The 21743-nt window shown below is 35.9% G+C and overlaps 1 protein-coding gene across 3 annotated transcripts in view; it reads right to left on the bottom strand.

Moving 5' to 3' along the window:
* Window positions 1-852: 852 nt before the first annotated feature.
* The window catches only part of LOC138702091 (monocarboxylate transporter 9-like), a 194779-nt gene continuing 173888 nt past the window's right edge, over window positions 853-21743 (bottom strand). For all 3 annotated transcript variants that reach the window (XM_069829646.1, XM_069829647.1, XM_069829648.1), the window contains 4 exons: window positions 15740-15961; window positions 9518-9803; window positions 6508-6680; window positions 853-1032 (listed from right to left, as the gene is read on the bottom strand). In XM_069829646.1, coding sequence (XP_069685747.1) covers window positions 6508-6680; window positions 9518-9803; window positions 15740-15961 — 681 coding nt within the window. In that variant the 3' untranslated portion in view covers window positions 853-1032. The remainder of the gene's footprint in view (window positions 1033-6507; window positions 6681-9517; window positions 9804-15739; window positions 15962-21743) is intronic.

Raw genomic sequence — 21743 nt, forward strand, 5'->3', positions numbered from 1 at the left:
TATGAGTTTTATTTGAATCCATCATTTATGTTACTAAGACTAGGTTAGTTCGGTTATTGTACTAAGTTTGACGGTACCCTGCTAAGACAAGTTTAGTAATGTTATGTTCTGTATGAAACAATAGGCAGCCATCGGAGGTATAAAAAAGTTGAAACTTATGCATAAAAAATCCCCAGATTTTATTTATTCTGAAAAAAATTAAAGATGGCAACCCTGCGTGCCACCTATCCATGGAAATATTACACCCGGCAAAACATACCCTCTATGGAAGTGACGGTAGACCATGCCAATGTGGAATAAACCATACAAAAAAGAAATAACGTCATAATCTTGATGATAACAATATCCTCTTATTATTTTCTACTCTAGAAAGTTGTTTTTTTTTTACTTTTTAGTCTATTTTTTGACACTTTTGTCTCTTGTTTTCTTTTTGTGTTATTTAGTAATAATGTTCTATTACAAAATAATAACAATTAATTAATTCATTTTGTGTTCCCTGAGGCACTTTCCTCAAAGCACGTTCCATAATGATTTGTTGAGATTTTTTAAAAATGCAAGCTAGATTGTAACTAACTGCACCAAAAGCAAGACATCTGACAAAATTTGGAATCTAAGCACATATCCATATTGGTTATAAAGTTTCTAAATCTGAATTGATATCACTTGTTTTGTGTAAGTACAGACACTGCAGTTTCATTGTTTTTCCCTCCATAAAAATGGCGGTGAGGTTTTCGGTTTCATATCGTGTTACTCAAATATACTGCAGTGACATATAATTGGCCCTCGGCTATCGTGGCCCGAATAATTACGACTACCAACAAAATATTATTCTAAAAATTATTTTTTTATCTATCTTCTTGGATTAAGTTTGATTGGCATTACATGCAGTAATATCAGAAAATAGAATATACCTAGTGTACACATCTGGCTGTAGGAGCAGTAGTGTGTTGTCGGTATTGCAAGTGTGACATCCAGCTGAAACCACAACAGTGTGCTGCTGGACTGGCAAGTAAGGCACGAGCAGTCCTTCATCTGGAAAATAATTAAATTATTACGTAACTAGCCGTACCCGTAGCTCCGCTGCACCTGTTAGAAATAAATATAAAATAATTACATAATTAAAATAGGACGTTTGATCCAGGGAACATTCGTGTTTGATATAAGGATAAATCGTTTAATATGTTACTTAATTTAAATTGTATTTAAAAAATTGAAATGCGATCATTTTGGTCAGAGACCACTCATTTGGTGCAATGACAATTGAGGAGCGTTTTTGCAAAAGTCGATAGATGCAGAAATTTTCGATAGTGAGTTACATATGGATATCATATGTTTTCTACCTCCAGAATCGATCTATGGAATTAGATTTACCAAAACTTGATTCATACCGTATGTAGAGACTACCAAACCTTCCAGGTTTTTTCAAAACTCGATAGATCCTGTCACTTAGTGTAATTTCTGTAAAATCTTGATTTCTGCATCTATCGACTTTTGCAAAAACGCTCCTCAATTCCTTTAACATGTTTCTTAATTGTTATTATATGCAACCATAGTTTACTGAAGATTGACATATCTTTTAGTTTTAATGTGTAAACTTTATATTACTTGCTATATGTTTCCATTGAATTATGGCAATAACTTAATTTTAACCATTGTTTTCTACGTCTTCAGTAAATGGCGCTTGGCCCGCTATGGTTCTGAACCCTTCAAATAACTTAAATAGTGATACAGCATATATAGTGATATGTAATTATATTTCTTTCTTTCGAAAATGTAAGAATTCACGATCTCCTATGTACCATTGCCATGGAATGAATAAGTGTGTTTTTTTTTTTCTACTCAGAAATTTTATATTTTGCACATGGGAGTTGCTGCAGGAACGACAACGCTACAATCTGAGGCGGCGGTGAAAATGTATTGTATTGTTATTTTAAAAGTCTATCAGTCCTATCAAAATTTTGAATAGAATAAAACTTATCGGAAATCATTTTTAAAGAAACTTTTGTTATGTAACATTTTTTACAAAAATCAATAATAAGCGAGATATTTCGATTTATTTAATTCAGGCCCCCTTATAACCCCCCTTTTAAATAAAGTATTTTGAATTCCATGTAGCCTAAGATCTAAGTTACAACGAACTTAATTTATATTCCAATTTTCATATAAATCGGTTCAGCCATTATCACGTGAAAAGGTAACAAACATCCAGACAGACATACAAACAAAAATTTCAAAAAAGCGATTTTCGGTTTCAGGAAGGTTAAATATACACGTTAAGACCAATTAATTTTGGAGAAGCGAAAATTACTAAAAAAATTTCAGCTACAGATTTATTATTAGTATATACTAGCCGAACCCGTGCACTCCGCTGCACCCGTTAGAAATAAATATAAAGTAATTACATAATTAAAATAGGACGTTTGATCCAGGGAGCATTCGTGTTTGATACAAGGATAAATCGTTTAATATGTTACTTAATTTAAATTGTATTTAAAAAAATTGAAATGCGATCATTTTAGTCAGAGACCACTCATTTGGTGCAATGACAATTGAGGAGCGTTTTTGCAAAAGTCGATAGATGCAGAAATTTTCGATAGTGAGTTACATATGGATATCGTATGTTTTCTACCTCCAGAATCGATCTATGAAATCAGATTTACCAAAACTTGATTCATACCGTATGTAGAGACTACCAAACCTTCCAGGTTTTTTCAAAACCCGATAGATCCTGTCCCTTAGTGTAATTTCTGTAAAATCTTGATTTCTGCATCTATCGACTTTTGCAAAAACACTTCTCAATTCCTTTAACATGTTTCTTAATTGTTATTATATGCAACCATAGTTTACTGAAGATTGACATATCTTTTAGTTTTAATGTGTATACTTTATAATACTTGCTATATGTTTCCATTGAATTATGGTAATAACTTAATTTTAACCCTTGTTTTCTACGTCTTCAGTAAATGGCGCTTGGCCCACTATGGTTCTGAACCCTTCAAATAACTTAAATAGTGATACAGCATATATAGTGATATGTAATTATATTTCTTTCTTTCGAAAATGTAAGAATTCACGATCTCCTATGTACCATTGCCACGGAATGAATAAATGTGTTTTTTCTTTCTACTCAAAAATTTTATATTTTGCACATAGGAGTTACTGCAGGAATAACACCACTATAATCTGAGGCGGCGGTGAAAATGTATTGTATTGTTATTTTAAAAGTTTTGTACCTATATCCTTAAATATCAGTCCTATAAAAAATGTTGTATAGAATAAAAATGTACAGAATAGCCTATCAAGTTTTCTGTGCATAAGAAGCTATTTGAATCTTCCCAGTCCTCGATTCACTCAGAAGTTAATGTAATAACATTATAGCATTATGTCCATCTAGAGAAACTACACTTTCCAATGGTGAAATAATAATTAATTATACAAATCGGTTAATTTAGCTTCCGATATTACTTCATACAAACACAGAAACATTCTCTGTAGGCTATCTTTCATAGCTTTCGATTGTTGGTGTCCAAGGCCCCTTATAGACGAAGTCATTTGTTTTTTTAATTCATTAGACGAACTTAGATGGCAGTTATTTTAATTTGAAAACTCATTTATCTCATTAAATATCAGTCCTATCAAAATTTTGTATAGAATAAAACTTATCGGAAATCATTTTTAAAGAAACTTTTGCTATGTAATATTTTTCACGAAAATCAACAATAAGGGAGATATTTCGATTTATTTAATTCGAGCCCCCTTATAACCCCTCTTTTAAATAAAATATTTTGAATGTTATATAGCCCAAAATCTAAGTTACAACGAACTTAATTTATATTCCAATTTTCATATAAATCGGTTCAGCCATTGTTGCGTGAAAAGGTAACAAACATCCAGACAGACAGACAGACAGACAGACATACAAATAAAAATTTCAAAAAAGCGATTTTCGGTTTCAGGATGGTTAATTATACAAGTTAGGACCAATTATTTTTGGAAAAGCGAAAATTACGAGAAAAATTTCGGCTACAGATTTATATTAGTATAGATTTTATCTTAGATACAAGAAAGTTTATAAATTAAACATATCTTTTATCTTTCTGATATTTACAGGAGGAAAATTTTCAGAATCGCGTATTCTCAACTATCATTCATTAGGAACTGAGATGAGAACACAACATTTCTAATTGATTGTTTTCCATTTCTGATTACAGATGTGTGTTGCTGGTACATCACTGCTTCACGTGTCCGGTCATCTACTTTCCTTTCACGTGCAGACAACTTGCAAAGTTCGGTGAGTAAAGCTCTTGTCATTTTTAGAAATAAAATTTCGATATACTCATTAGACATAAGATATTTCAATTTTACAAACTTTTTTTTATCGAAATGACAACACCAAATATTGAACAATATTAATATTATTGCCTGATTCAACATTTTGAGTTTGCCTTGTGACAGAGAATAGCTCACAATAAAATTTAAAATGAAAAATTATATAAAGAGGTTTCAAACAAACAAAAAATTAAGATATATAACAAAAAGAGATCTAGTACAATTTAAGTTGAGTGTACACCATAAAGACTAAATATACATAGGCCAAGTAGAAATGATCGGGACGAAATTCAAATGCAAACTGCTGAGGTATTTATACCGGAAACCACACTTTCTGAAGTCGAAATTGCGATAGAAAACTGAAAAAGTACAAGTCTCCAGGTATCGATCAAATTCCAGCAGAATTAATACAAGCGGGTGGAAGCGTATTATCTAGCGAAATTTATAAACTTGTACTTGCAATTTGGGAAAAGGAAATTGTACCAGAACAATGGAAGGAGTCCATAATCGTACCTATTTTTAAGAAGGGGGACAAGACTAACTGTAGTAACTTTCGAGGAATATCACTCGTACAAAATTTTGTGGAATATCCTTTTGAGAAGATTAACTCCATATGTAGATGAAATTCTTGGGGATCATCAGTGTAATTGTAGGCGTAATAGATCGACTATTGATCAGATTTTTTGTATTCGACAGATATTGGAGAAAAAATGGGAGTATAAGGGTACAGTACATCAGTTATTTAATAGATTTCAAAAAGGCGTATGATTCGGTTAAGAGAGAAGTTTTATATAATATTCTTATTAAATTTGGTATTCCCAAGAAACTAGTTTGATTAATTAAAATGTATCTTAGTGAAACATACAGCAGAGTCCGTATAGGCCAGTTTCTATCTGATGCTTTTCCAATTCACTGCGGGCTAAAGCAAGGAGATGCACTATCACCTTTACTCTTTAACTTCGCTCTAGAGTATGCCATTAGGAAAGTCCAGGATAACAGAGAGGGTTTGGAATTGAACGGGTTACATCAGCTTCTTGTCTATGTGGATGACGTGAATATGTTAGGGGAAAATCGACAAACGATTAGGGAAAACGCGGAAATTCTACTTGAAGCAATTAAAGCGATAGGGTTGGAAGTAACTCCCGAAAAGACAAAGTATATGATTATGTCTCGTGACCAGAATATTGTACGAAATGGAAATATAAAAACTGGAGATTTATCCTTCAAAGAGGTGGAAAAATTCAAAGTTTTGGAGGAACAGTAACAAATGTAAATGACACTCGGGAGGAAATTAAACACAGAATAAATATGGGAAATGAGTGTTATTATTCGGTTGAGAAGCTTTTGTCATCTAGTCTGCTGTCAAAAAATCTGAAAGTTAGAATTTATAAAACAGTTATATTACCGGTTGTTCTGTATGGCTGTGAAACTTGGACTCTCACTTTGAGAGAGGAACAGAGATTAAGGGTTTTTGAGAATAAGATTCTTAGGAAAATATTTGGGGCTAAGAGGGATGAGGTTACAGGAGAATGGAGAAAGTTACACAACGCAGAACTGCACGCATTGTATTCTTCACCTGACATAATTAGGAACATAAAATCCAGACGTTTGAGATGGGCAGGGCATGTAGCACGTATGGGCGAATCCAGAAATTCATATAGAATGTTAGTTGGGAGGCCGGAGGGAAAAAGACCTTTGGAGAGGCCGAGACGTAGATGTGAAGTGGGATATGATGGTAGAGACTCGATTAATCTTGCTCAGGATAGGGATCAATGGCGGGCTTATGTGAGGGCGGCAATGAACCTCCGGGTTCCTTAAAAGCCAGTAAGTAAGTAAGGACACCATAAAGATGCTAACGAAATATTGCTATGAAAAATTTTATTATAGTGGTGATGATGGCATCTTGAAGATCTCTCTTCAGCTTGTATTTTTCCCTCCACTTTACAAAGATATTCGGAATGGTGCCTCTCGCTCCGAAGAAGAGACCGATAACCATGATTTTTTTAATGTCGTATTTGATTGGTAGGATCTGAATTGTGGACTCGTAGATTTTCTTTTTCTCTTCGTTCATTTCAGATGGTTGAATAGCTGAGTTTTCAAATCTGATTGTTCCACTGCAAGACTAGTTTCATGAACTACTTGTCTGGCTGATCCAGAACAGACGACTAAGTAACTTACTTAAGCATTGGAGCATTTGTCTCGTTCCATATCCATTTCCAGACTCCCTGACCCCCAGAGAATGCGATTCTTGGTGCTAGGTATGAGCCACGTCAGCAGTCCGGCCACGATTATCCAGATGCCAGCCATGTAGAACGACAGATCCCATGATTCCGTTATGTCAAACAGAAGTCCTGCAAAAAATTACAATCCTTAAATTTACATTCATTCGTCTTTGAGATGCATTCGTTTTCCAGTCAAAAACCAAAGTTCAAATTCTGCAATTTCTAAATGGTATCAGTGGCAGACTGATCATTTTGGAACAGTTTCTCCTGGTTCTCTTATCATAACAGCGGCTATTTTCAATGTTTGCATAAACACTACATATACAGGGTGGAAGGGAACCTATTACATTAATTCACAGGGGTAATAGATCAAGTCAGTGCGAACAAGTTTTGTCAAATAAGTTTTTTGATACTTCCAATAATTTTGAGAATGCAAAATGTAACGTGTTGCTTAGATTAGATCGAGCGCTTTCAATGCTGCTTCGCAGTAGCGGACGGTGGGTTTTGAAATTTGAGGAGGCCAAGACGTGACTGATGACAATATAAAAATATAAGGCCTGTGACGTACCTCATTACCAAGCGCAGAATTTATAGGTTTTAAGAAACTAAAATTAGGTTTTCCAATTTATGTTTTAGGATTCTAAATCTTATGTTAGGAATTTATATGATTTTACGGGGGGGAAAAAAAATAAAAATAAACAACATACTGTTAAAATATTATTACAACGGCTTGGTAAAGATTGCCTCTCTTTAGGACACTTTAAGTCCTAACCTACGAATTAGGTCTTTTTAGGACATATTGAATTTAAGAATGTTACTCTTTGCTACATAAAACGATCAAGAAAAGCAATATTTCGAGAGTAACGAGATAGCAACAAAATTGATTCGAATCTAAGAATCCGGGGCTTGCTCATTACTATTACATAGTCTAATATTACAGCAAATTAACTCGACGATCCTCTTTCTCAAACCGATCAATTAGGTCACAACATACTGAACAACTGCTACTAGAAGAAGCTAGAGACAAACCTGCATTTGTTTCTAAACTCTCGATATATTTAAAATACTGTATAAATAAATACATCTCGTAACACAAAAGAATAAAATAATAGGAACACCCGCAAACAAGAGAAAAATCTAACAACATAAATGAACTTTTACGCAGGGAGAGAAAATTAACAACACGTGACTCAATTTTCTAAAATGAAGGAGAAAGAGAGAGAGAGCTTGCCAATACAGCCGAAACCAGCTGTGACTATAAGTAGTACAGTTGTCAGCGGTGGGTAGGACGTCTCCAAAATCGGCTCCCCTCGCGCGTTCTAGTCAAGTTTAAACACTCCTCTAACTAGCTGTCTTATTGGTTGAACTGCTGTTGTCATGGTTACCAGGGAGTAGAGTCATATAGCCGATTCCTCTCTCCCGCTCTCGTATAGACACTGCAGGCTGCTAGATGTCGGCTATACAGGTTACAGCGTTATTTTTCAGTACGAATTATTTGTACTATCTACAGCATGGATGGGCATCGTGCCTCACTTGAGAAATAATGCCTCACTGACCTTCACAGAGCTTATCGCTCTGAGTGACATCGCCTTCACAATCCCCGTCCCTCCCTCACGTAGCTCCTAGGCGTGGGCAGGTTCTATATCAGTTTCATAAGCAATATCAGTGGTGGCATAATGGCATTATCAAAGCAGTGTGTACGCGTTAGAAAACGATTATTTCATGAGAAATGGGAGGAAGAGTTTTTTTTGCTGTTTAGAAGGGGAGAACATACGATGTATGTTATGCTCGAAAATCCTATTAGGCATTAATACATTTAATATACAACGAGATTACTCCTTATGTCATAAAGAACATGCTGAATTAGAAGGTAAGACAAATTAAATGTTATTTTTCGTACTATTCCGAAGAAAATTTATGCTCTTAACATTTGCATAGTATACTAAATACGACATTATACCTTAAACACGCTGCATTAAAAGGTACGAGGAATTAAATGTTGTTTGTACGTATTATTTCCAAAAGAAATTTATAAAAAATATATTAAATGTACGTAGAAAACGAAATATGATTTTCTGAAATTATTTTAGGCCGAGAACGTGCAAATCTATTAAGTAATCTTGATAAATGCCAGAATATTCAACAAAATAAACGTAGACAACGTGATGGAATATTATTGGCTAGTTACGCAATTTCTCGCCTGTGATTTAAATCAATTCAATGTAGAGAAACAGTAAAGAGGTTTATGATTAAAGCTGCCGAATTAATTTGCCAAATTGAATAACAGTTTTCGAGTCTCTCACGTTAACCAAGCTCTTTCCTAATAATTCGCCACTGACCGCCTTAGCGATTACGATAAGGTGACGCAGGTCACAGCAGTTTATATTTCCCATCCTACTCTGCAGTCTCCTCTCCTAGTAAACAAACTATTTCAAATCGAGTGCCTCACGTAACCGAAAATTGTGCCCATGTAAATGTTATGTTTTATTTAACGACGCTCGCAACTGCAGAGGTTATATCAGCGTCGCCGGATGTGCCGGAATTTTGTCCCGCAGGAGTTCTTTTACATGCCAGTAAATCTACTGACATGAGCCTGTCGCATTAAAGCACACTTAAATGCCATCGACCTGGCCCGGGATCAAACCCGCAACCTTGGGCATAGAAGGCCAGCTTTGTGCCCATGTATGATCTACAGTATAGCGAGCGGGCATCACCAACTGAATGTGGTCGACTTTACGTAACTTACAGTACATCTTAGACGTAGTGAATAGTAAAATTAATATAGAAGAAAAAATGTTCGTCATTTGCTATAACTTGTCTGTGATCTTAATTCAGCTGACATTATTACTGCCATATTGTGTTCTGGTAAAATATTAGGGGAGGCACGGCCTCCCTTGAAAATCCGCCGCTGGCTGCTTGACTATGGGATTTTAATTCCACTTGAACATTAGTAATAGCATACGAACCTCCGAGAGGTGGTCCCAGCAAGTTTCCAATGCCTTGACACAACAAGATAAGGCCGTAGGCAGTCGTGAACCTCTCTAGAGGGATCAGCTTCACCAAGATGGGCGGCGTGAAGGAGAAGTTGGACGCGAAGAAGAGGCCGAACAGAGCGACCGAAGCTGTGAGCAGCCAGTAGTTCAGTGCGAAGAAGGGCATCGCGAGCGTCGCGAATCCGCAGAGCACCAGAAGCACTGCGTACGCCTTTGTCACGTTCATCCAGGGTTGATCTCCAGCCCAGCCTAAGATGATCTGTTGATCAGAAATTCATCATCTATACTTACTAATAATAAATCTGTAGCCGAATTTTTTTCTGGTAATTTTCGATTTTCCAAAAATAATTGGTCCTAACATATACAATTAACCACCCTGAAACCGAAAATCGCTTTTTTGAAATTTTTGTTTGTATGTATGTATGTATGTCTGTCTGTCTGTCTGTCTGTATGTTTGTTACCTTTTCACGCGATAATGGCTGAACGGATTTCGATGAAAATTGGAATATAAATTAAGTTCGTTGCAACTTAGATTTTAGGCTATATGGCATTCAAAATACATTATTTAAAAGGGGGGTTATAAGGGGGCCTGAATTAATTAAATCGAAATATCTCGCTTATTATTGATTTTTGTGAAAAATGTTACATAACAAAAGTTTCTTTAAAATAATTTTCAATAAGTTTTATTCCTTGAAACATTTTGATAGGACTGATATTTAATGAGATAAATGACTTTTAAAATTAAAATAACTGCCATCTAAGGCAGTGTAATGAATTAAAAAACAAATGACTTCGTCTATAAGGGGCCTTGAACAGCAACAATCGAAAACTATGAAAGATAGCCTACAGAGAATGTTTCTGTGTTTGTATGAAGTAATATCGGAAGCTAAATTAACCGATTTGTATAATTAATTATTATTTCATCATTGGAAAGTGTAGTTTCTCTAGATGAACATAATGCTATAATGTTATTACAGTAACTTCTGATATAATATAATATAATATAATATAATATAATATAATATAATATAATATAATATAATATAATATAATATAATATAATATAATATAATATGTTTCTTTATTTTTATTTCAGTAGGTTATTTTACGACGCTTTATCAACAGCTTAGGTTATTTAGCGTCTGAATGAGATGAAGGTGATAATGCCGGGGTCCAACACCGAAAGTTACCCAGCATTTGCTCATATTGGGTTGAGGGAAAACCCCGGAAAAAACCTCAACCAGGTAACTTGCCCCGACCGGGAATCGAACCCGGGCCACCTGGTTTCGCGGCCAGATGCGCTGACCGTTACTCCACAGGTGTGGACAATATAATATAATATAATATAATATAATATAATATAATATAATATAATATAATATAATATAATATATTATATTATATTATATAATTTAAGTTATTTGAAGGGTTCAGAACCATAGTGGGCCAAGCGCCATTTACTGAATACGTAGAAAACAAGGGTTAAAATTAAGTTATTACCATAATTCAATGGAAACCTATAACAAGTAAAATAAAATATACACATTAAATCTAAATGATGTCAATCTTCATTAAACTATGGTTACATGTAGGCCTAATAAAAATTAAGAAACAGGTTAAAGGAATTGTCATTGCACCAAATGAGTGTGTCTGGATCATTTTAATTATTTGGATGCAATTTAAATTAAGTAACATATTAAACGATTTATCCTTCTATCAAACACGAATGTTCCCTGGATCAAACGTCCTATTTTAATTATGTAATTACTTTATATTTATTTCTAACGGGTGCAGCGGAGCGCACGGGTATGGCTAGTAAAGTATAAACCATTATGCAGTGTGAAAGGGAACCTGTTACGTTAATTCACAGAGTTCAAGTCAATGCTAACAAGTTTTGTCAAATAAGTTTTTCGATACGTCCAATAGTTTTGAGAATATGAAATTCAACATATTGCAACGCTGCAAAGAATGCCAGTGCTCCTTGAGATCGTAGCTCCGCAGTGGGGGTGAGTGTAACTGCACTCCGCAAGACTTGCGAGAAGAGAATGTAAATAAAAACGTCTCATCAGATATGTTTCGATTAAATTACTGTACATACGTAACATTTAACACATTACTTAACATTATTGTAAACTTAATTTCTTTCACAAGTTAACTTTTAATTTCTTCGAAGATAATAAGTTAAATGGAGATTGAGTTAGGAATGTGTATTCGTAACAATATTATTTTGAGTTTACATCAAACGTAAAGGAATCTTAATGTAAATAGTTGTTTTATAAGCATTTATAACTTCGATATCGCACCATCTACCCTTAAGTACTAAATACGATAACCTGTCACTGATAAATTCGAGGTTTTTTACTGCCAGAGGGGAAAAGACCTTTGGGGAGGCCGAGACGTAGATGGGAGGATAATATTAAAATGGATTTGAGGGAGTTGGGATATGATGGTAGGGGCTGGATTAATCTTGATCAGGATAGGGACCGATGGCGGGCTTATATGAGGCCTCCACTTTCACAGCAACTTTTGACCCTTTCTTCAGCGTGAAATTGGCGTCAGCACTTTTTTTTTCTATGATACGTATGACTCGACTAGAAGTCAAGAATGTTTATACATTTGTACCTTAACGTGGTAACGCAAAAGCCCAGAAATACATTAAGCTAATTAGCGTGAAACTTTCATAATGCCACGCTAAGATATGTCGGTAATACTGAAGAAAAAAGCTTAAAACAATTCAAGGTGTATTAGCGAAGTACGAAGGGAATTACCTCTGTGCAAGTTTGGCGTTTTTTTTAATCAGTGGCGTAGCGTCAGTGTGAGCTAAAAAGCTCAGCTTCCCCAGTTAATAATAATTTCATAATAAACCTGCAGTCTATGGACAAATTTATTTATTAATTTTAATAAAATTTATATTTACGCGTTAAATATTGTGATGCGGCAGCTCAGGATGATTTGTGATGCAGCAGTAAACAAGAAGCCTGCACACACCAGCTTCCAAGCAGACTGGTTTCTTACACTCATTCTTCTATGTAACCCACCCCGCAGATTTTCCGTCCCGTTCTAACTAAACTACACTGGTCGCAAGGCTTGCAAGAAGCTAGCTTTAACATTGAAAATAAATAGTTTCCGAGTTATATCCCTTTCGTTAGTTGTGTTCAGTTGAAGTGTTAGTGTGCATTGTGGCTGATATAATAAATAATGAGTGAAATAACAGTTCCTGACACTAATTTAATTGAATTTTTTAGGATAATTGTATTATCAAGACTGACTTACGAACAAAAGTGTGATTTAAAAAACAAATGACCGACTCCCTTGCTGTCAATGAAGGACACAACCAAAAGACAGACGCATACTTACGTAATGATACTAATATTGTGATTTCTCTAAGTATGACAGGGAGTGAGCTAATGTTATACGTATACGTGTCTATTTGTTAGAGATATGTGTAAACCGTGAAATCATATTTTACTACGTATCATTTGAGGTCATGCCTTATTGGTGTTACTTACGAGGTTCCAACCAATCTTCGACTGCTGACTTGACATTGAGTACTATTTATTTTAAGACTGTATTTTTGTAATACGTTTTCTCATATTGCATGAAAGACTACTTGAGTTAGCTTCCCCTGCTCAAAATTTTATGGTACGCCACTGTAAAAGACCAGGAAATTAATCATGATCTAATTTTGTAACTAGGGTAGTATAAAAATGTGCATACTAGTGTTATCGTTTGTGCTTTGAGAGATAGCCAATAGAGATACGAGTATGTGTGACCTTATGACATCAACATTCATTCACAGCATCATCCCGCTGCGTCTCATTCCCTGGAGACTTTCTCGTGGTTGGAGTACAGTACAATGGCTGGCGGTATTTTCTTTCAATTCAAGTCTGAATGGGCATTAATTGAGTGTTGATACTGGCTACTCTTATGACAGAGTTCGCGGCGTCTCTCATCACAAAGCTTATGATTGCAAGCAACGAAATTTGCCTTCCTAACGTATCGTAATATAATACAGTAGAACCCCTATTATCCGCGGTAATGAAGGGGGTTGACTGAACGGTTAATCGAAAAATCGGATAATCCGTAGCATAAAATATTTTCGTAAATTAAGTGAACAACACTGGTTATTTTCTCCGTGGTCTTGTGTTTAATACGCTAGGTAGTGAATCAGAAGTTCATTAATTTAAGTTCGGTTGTCAAAGACGTGTTTCTAAGAGGTAAAAGAAACTCCTTTTAATGGCTGTCAGCGGAAAGATAGGTATAGTAAAGGTCTCATGTTGTAGATTTACATACTGTATACCCTTTATCCTTGATATTATTTTATTAAATCGCTCATAGCTGTAACATCAGTCTCGTATCGTGATGCGAGATGACTCACAATTTCTCTTTTCCCAACCACTTAATTATTTGGATTTTATTCGACACTTAGCACAACACGTTTTTTTTTAAACTCATGGAAAACATTTTATATAGAAGTAATAGAGTACAGCAACTCGAACAGTAGACCAAAACTGTGTAGGCCTGAGTGTAAATGTTTGTAATAACACTCTAGAAAAAAATATGTATACTAATATAGCGTACAATAGTATCAACTTCATACGTTTCTGTAGCGAAAAAAAAAAAAAATGAGCGAGAGAAAGATAATCGGATAATCCGCCAATCGGTTGATAGGGTGGCGGATAAACGGGGTTCTACTGCACCAGTAAGTTCTTTAATGTCATCACGTGAGACTCTCAATCTCACGGTGAGAGGGCATAATACTGAAAAAAGTGCTATGAACTATGATCGCATTGAGCGTATTCCGAATCTCAGCGCTGAGCAATCTGATGGCATCACGGTGTTCCGAATTTCACCGATGGCGCCACTGATGCTCCACCGGTGTCGCACCGGTGCCATCAGCTTGCAGAGGTGGTGGCAGTCTCCATCAGCCGCCATCAGTGAATCTGATTGGTTCTTGTATAGGGCGGGAATTAGCAGACGAATGACATCGTGCACTGTTGTGTCATGGCGGTGTGTCCTGCTGTATTGTTTGTAATGAGCACAACGTAAAAACAATATGTTAATGGCTTATGAGCGAACATGTCAGCGGACCAGTTATTACTACCGGTTCAAGAAATAAATTGTTTGTGCTCTCTTTTCTTTGAACGAGATGACAGTACGGAAATTTCGCAAGTTTTGCTAGCGTAGCACAGACAACTTGTACAGTCGCCATGACAGCCATCGAACCTTCCAACAGTTTTGTTCCTATTTCGCTGCAGCGTGACGTCATTGTTGTCTACCGGTCGGAATACGGTGATTGTAACACTATTATTGAAAAACTGTCCTTTTTCCGTTGGCAGACTGTTGATTAAATTTGAATTGATTGTTGCCAATGTTATACATATCCTTTTCATTGTGCGTTTAAGTTTATTTTATATTTTAAAGACTTATGCATAAAATTAAAAAAATAAAAAAAAATAACAGTAATAGCTTAAAAAGCGCCCCCCTCTAGAGCTCTGTTTACAAATACAATAATAACTACAAGTTATCTAACACCACACACTAGCTACTTTTATGTCCCTGCCACAAATATTATCTCGTTGAGGCCGTTAAAGCGCTAAACAGTTCTTATTTGTTTACGAACGCGTCTGACAACCGCTGTTTCGAATGTCAATCACCAACCTACTCTTCTCTGACAAGTTTATCCTAATTGTGGCACGGTTAGGAACTAAAATTAAAATTACAGCTGCAAGGCATACCAAAAGCCTAAACTAACCTAATCTAACCTGTCACAGATTCCCAAAGTTACCCAACAGCCTCCACTTCCACAGCAACTTTTGACTCTTTCTTCAGTGTGAAATTGGCGTCGACACTTTTTTTTCCTATGATACGTACAACTCGACTAGAAGCCAAGAATGTTTATACATTTATATCTTAACGTGGTAACGCAATAGCCCAGAAATACATTAAGCTAATTAGCGTGAAACTTTCATAACGTCACGCTAAGATATGTTGGTAATACTGAAGAAGAAATCTTAAAACAATTGAAGGTGTATTAGCGAAGTACGAAGGGAATTACCTCTGTGCAAATTTAGCGTTTTTTTTTAATACATCGTATAATGACAAAGTAAAAATGACACTTTCACCGTACAATTGTGGTTTTGTGGTAGTTTTTTCCCCCTTGCGTAGAAATTCACATTGAACTCTGAGGCTTACCATGCCGAGGAAGTTGGTGAAGCCGATGATGCTGAGGAGCGTGGAAGCCTCCTGTTCGGTGTACCCGCTGTGCAGCATGAGTTCCGCCAGGTAGAAGTAAGGAACGATGAACCACGTGAAGAGGAGGATTGTGGCCAGCGACATGAGCAGGAAGTGCCACTCCAGGAACATGGAGAAGTCCATCATGCCTCTCAGCAACTCCATCAGTTCTGCGTACCATTTCTGCGTGCAGCAAAATAAAACTATTATAGGTTTGGAAGTAAATCCCGAAAAGACAAAGTATATGATTATGTCTCGTGACGAGAATATTGTACGAAGCGGAAATATAAAAACTGGAGATTTATCTTTTGAAGAGGTGGAGAAGTTCAAATATCTGGGAGCAACAGTAACAAATATAAATGATACTCGGGAGGAAATTAAACACATAATAAATATGGGAAATGCCTGTTATTATTCGGTTGAGAAACTTTTATCATCCAGTCTGCTGTCAAAAAATCTGAAAGTTAGAATTTATAAAACAGTTATATTACCGGTTGTTCTGTATGGTTGTGAAACTTGGACTCTCACTTTGAGAGAGGAACAGAGATTAAGGGTGTTTGAGAATAAGGTGCTTAGGAAAATATTTGGGGCTAAGAGGGATGAAGTTACAGGACAATGGAGAAAGTTACACAACACTGAACTGCACGCATTGTATTGTTCACCTGACATAATTAGGAACATTAAATCTAGACGTTTCAGATGGGCAGGGCATGTAGCACGTATGGGCGAATCCAGAAATGCATATAGAGTGTTAGTTGGGAGGCCGGAGGGAAAAAGACCTTTAGGGAGGCGAGACGTAGATGGGAAGATAATATTAAAATGGATTTGAGGGAGATGGAATATGATGATAGAGAATGGATTAATCTTGCTCAGGATAGGGACCGATGGCGGGCTTATGTGAGGGCGGCAATGAACCTCCGGGTTCCTTAAAAGCCAGTAAGTAAATATTATTATCGTCATAAGTATAGCTGTTGTAATTATTGCATTCCCGATTTCAGTGATCACCTTATTTGAAGGAGGATGTTATAGTCTATACTAGCGGTGGCGAAAATGTGATCGTGCGCCGAGCCACTGGGAGGCGGACACCCGAAGGGGAAGTGAAGCAACTGTCTGACTTATTAACGGATTTTCATTTTCCTTACGTCAAGCACTTAAATATGATTTTATACAGTACAGGCCAGAAACTAATAGTTAGTACGTGTAACGATGAAAGAAATGAACAATAAATGAACAATATCACAACCTAAAATTAACTGTCTTCAGAATGTCTCTGCGACAAAGTTTCAAAATCAGGAATTATGTCACTTACTGCCAGTCGTAGTTGATCACGAAGGTATTTGTCTGTCAGTCGTGATCTAAATTTGGTTTTTACTATTTTAATTGTTGAAAATAATTTTTCGCAAACGTAAGTTGTAGCGAACATGGCTTCAACAGAGCAAGCGAAAGAACGAAGCTTCGTATATTTATTTTTTGGCAAAGATTTGAAAGTTCAACATTTGTCAAGTCCTTACATCTAGCTTTCATTTGACATCACATAGTAAATTAGTGAGTTCAAATTGAAGATCTAACCGCATTATTCGTACATCTGCTGAAAAAGGGTCGACGTACAGAGATGATGATGATGATGATGATGATGATGATAACAACAACAATAACACTTAACCTTTTAATGTTTCATCAGTAACATGTAGTATAATGCCGTTTTATGTTATACAACCGTTTTCCTCGCAATACTTGTGAACAAATCATACATTTAATATTCTGATCATATTGACAGCAAAAAAATGCGTCCTCCCATCCTACTTGGAACTTTCGTACATGGTTTCGAGAGAGGCATATGCTACTCGCAGGTCAGAGACAAATACAAATGGAACGGAGTTTGACTCCAGTGAGTGAGAGGGTGGGGGTTGGCGGAGGTTAGAAGCAAGCGAAATGCACAGCTATCACTGCGAGCCACAATGTCTCGCGAGTCACGTTCTCGCCACGGCTGATACAATAACTGCAATTTAGATAGACTATAGATAATATTCTTGAAACCTATTATCCAGAATGAAAAAAAATTAAAGATTTAAGAATTTACTGTAGCTACTGTGAAGTATAGTTGCAGAGCTGGAAGAAAGTAGAAACTTGATACCTAGTATGCTGTGTTAAATCACTATGTATTTTCAAGGTAGACGTTCAATTTAATTCTAATAAATGGAAGTTTAATTACCTCTGATTGAGGTTCTGGCTGATATGTAATCTATTATCAGGCAGTACATCTCGCTTGACGATATGTAGGCTAGCAGAGGAAGAATAATTGTTTGTATACATCTGAAGTCTGATTAGTGTAATGTGTAGCTAATCGGCGATGTTTGCAATGGGGGGGGGGGAAAGGAACTGGCCACCGTACCCCATTATCTCCTGGCCTAGTTGCATCATAAGTCGTGCCATGTTTGTATCGCTTGTGAGGTTCAGACCTGTCTTCGGACAGTTGACTAAACAACAATAACAAATGGAAGTTATAGACCAATTAAATTTTGTTATGTTTCAATGTTCGGACAATTGACTAAACAACAATAACAAATGGAAGTTATAGACCAATTAAGTTTTGTTATGTTTCAGTGTTCGGACAATTGACTAAACAACAATAACAAATGGAAGTTATAGACCAATTAAGTTTTGTTATGTTTCAATGTACATTATATAGTCTATTAATTTTACTAATATTTCTTAGGTATGTAGTTACAATAACCACTTTCATGTGTTAAAATAAAAACTAAGTTGTATATTACTTAATTGTCTAGTTTCAGCTTTGTCTCAGCCATTCTAATAGGCCTAATATCCTAACCTATGATCAGCTTCTTCTAAGATTTTGAGTGCCACGATCTTCGTGACTCGGTATCTTTCGTGAAATTTTGTCATTCAAAATTTCAAAATGATCGTTTCTTAAATGATTAACATTATCTCCATCTGGCTCTTGATTTTCAAGCAGTTCCAGATGTAACAATTCTGAGTCCGCCATTTTGTATTGCAACTATAGTCGCGACGCTGTTATTCCCGGCGTGACTCCTCCTCTTTGCTTACGTCTTAGGAAGTGAAGGCTCTAAAAAGTCTAGGTGGGTAGCATCGTTCGCCATTTTTGTTCTTTCGTTGCCCATCTACCATACGAGGAATCTATTTGCCACATCGTTAAACATTATTATGTCGTAGCTCTTATGATACTAAATCAAACGCACTGTAATTCAGCAAATAATTGAGCAGCAAATAACGTCTTCGTGTGCTTTCTGCGAACGCCAATGAAAGAGCCAAAATGGCGGGCGATTATATTAAGTATTTATCGAGCCTTAAGAAATGAATAACGTCTCCATCAGCGAATCACAAGACGCACACTTTTAAATGTAGCCGACCTGCAACGTGATTGGCTGCCGGAAATTAGAGCGACGGGACTATAGTAAACTATTAAAAATTTAAGGACGGAAACTTCTATCACTAAACTAATGATAGCTTTACTGTTTCATTAGGGCTAAAGATGCTTGGTGAGCTATAACAATAATTTAATGAACTATAGATTGACAAATCGAACTGAAACCCTGACCGAGTTACTACGTGAGCGCTGGCTGTCTTGGGGAGCAGCAAGTGAGAAAGCACGGGGGGAAGGGAGAGAGCACTATGCACTATGTACTTGCAGGTCCACTCACAGTTTGTCAAACCTGCTAAGAAAAGCATTAAAAGGTTGACTAGTTGCCTGCAATGCTAGCATAATGGAACCTTCCTAGCCGACAGTCGAGGCAAAAATGAAGAATCCGTTATTGTGGTAATACTGGAGAGTGGTTCTTCTATTGGTCGCGATGCCCACACACACCCTCTCAGATATTTACGTGGTGATTGGTGACTGAATGACGAGGAGCGAGGGAGAGAGAAGAAAGAAAGAGAGAGATTCCAGAAGTTGGCGTGTTTTACGGGGTTTCACTTGAAGTTGTCAAACCATAGTAAATAAATTAATGAATCGCTAAAAACACAGTGAAGCTTGGTGAAACAGGCTATGAATCTGATGAACATGGCGGTTCCTATGTCCACTTAAATAGTAGACCAATCAACTCATTGCTCTAATCGACCAATCACATAACGAAACTCCAGAGTTGCCAATATAGCGAAATCTGGAGACTCTAAAATGTTTCTTGACGATATTTTATATGATTTAGCGAATTCATGAAATGCAATACATTTTAGGATAAAATAAAAGCATATAGGAAAACTAGAACTTGACGTAGGAAAACTAGAATAACATCATTGTATAGAACACATCTAGGTCAGAAAGCATGGGTAGACATAACGGCTCGGTTAGAAAAGCCAACGTACTATGATAGGAATGATCATGATTTTAAAATCAAATGTAGGAAACAGGAAACGGATGTAGGTAAATTCTCATTTTTAAATAGAACTGCAGCGGTCTTTGAGGGCTGTCCTTCCTTAAGGAGATTCAAGAATAACTTAAAAAGTAGTGTATAAAGTGCAAATTAAAATTAAGGTGACATTTAACATTTAATTTTTTAAGGTGACATGTATTTATTTAGCCTGACGAGTTACTCCCTTAGTTTGAATTGTAAATTATTTAAAAATGGCGTGTAAGAGGGCCTTAGACTAGAAATGTTAGCTTAAATGTAGTTCTGTTTATAAGTATGCATAAGAATGTAATTATTTGACTTATTTGAACTGTTGTATCAGTGAAGCGAGGTGAGTCAGTGAAGTTATGGTTTTACAGTGCAGTGAATAGTTCCGATCAGTGATAATTTATAGCGTCAATGAAATGTGTTCCATAGTGTCAGTGAAATGAGTTACAGAGTGTCAGTGAAATGTGTGCTAAAGTGTCAGTGAAATGCGTCATAGTGCCACTACAGGGAATGAGATGAGAGTAAAGTAAAAGACTAATGAAACTTATGTAGGACCTATAGATAATTATGTAGGTTTTGTAAAATTAGGTATTTTATTTTATGTTTTATTATTATTGTGTTAAATTGTATTGTGTATTATTATTGTATTGTGTGTAAAATTGTATATGTGTGTAAAATTGTATATGTGTTGTAAAATTGTATTGTGTATTGTAAATTTTATTGTGTATTGGTTATCATTTTAACTGTGTATTGTTAATATTGTATATACCACTGCCACCGGGTGCTTGCCCACTTGCAGTGTAAATAAATACATACATAAATATATAACCATGGAGTTAAACACTAAGATAAAAGAAGAACTGAATTCTAGAAAAACAAGATAGAAAAAGTAATTTTGAACTTTTAAATGACTATATATCATATTGTCATATTAAAAGATATCTGAGAAGGAGTTTATGCATACAAAATTTCTGTTTCCATCTGTAAAATTTTTATGTGCCATATTTTACACTCCAGTTACTGTATCCGCCCTTAACCTGGTGCACATTCTGAGCAGAATTTAACACGATACAGGCAATATGTCTCTCTGTCTTCTTCATTACTTTCCCTTCTTGAATCATTCTTTGTCTTTCGACTGGTCTTAAGATTCCTTTTCTCACTACTAAAGTCTCCTCTTGTATTTTTTTAAACAAATTAATTACCCTTTTTCGATATCGTCTCCTCTAGTGCTTTCTTAACTGGCCACTTGCAATGTAAATAAATACATACATTGATAGTGGGAAAAATTCGACAATGTTAGCTCCGCTCCTTGGCGATTTTTCGTAAATATCGTTGGCGACATTGCATAATGAAAACTCCCGTTTGTACATTTCTTTAGCTGATTTTGTAAAGCTTCCCAAACTTTACAAACTAAATGACTGCATTGTGAAATAGAGTTTAAAAAAGCATTTTGTAATCTTTTCCTCGTGATTTACATATTGCTAATTTGTTACATTATGAAACGGCCCCAGGTTTCGAGTCTCTGTTGCACTGCAGCAGTGTAAAATTATAATAAGTACCCACAAGTTGTACAGTTTTGAGTAACCGTGCCA

This window comes from Periplaneta americana, chromosome 6 (assembly GCF_040183065.1).
Source record: "Periplaneta americana isolate PAMFEO1 chromosome 6, P.americana_PAMFEO1_priV1, whole genome shotgun sequence".
In the NCBI taxonomy this organism is placed as follows: Eukaryota; Metazoa; Arthropoda; class Insecta; order Blattodea; family Blattidae; genus Periplaneta; species Periplaneta americana.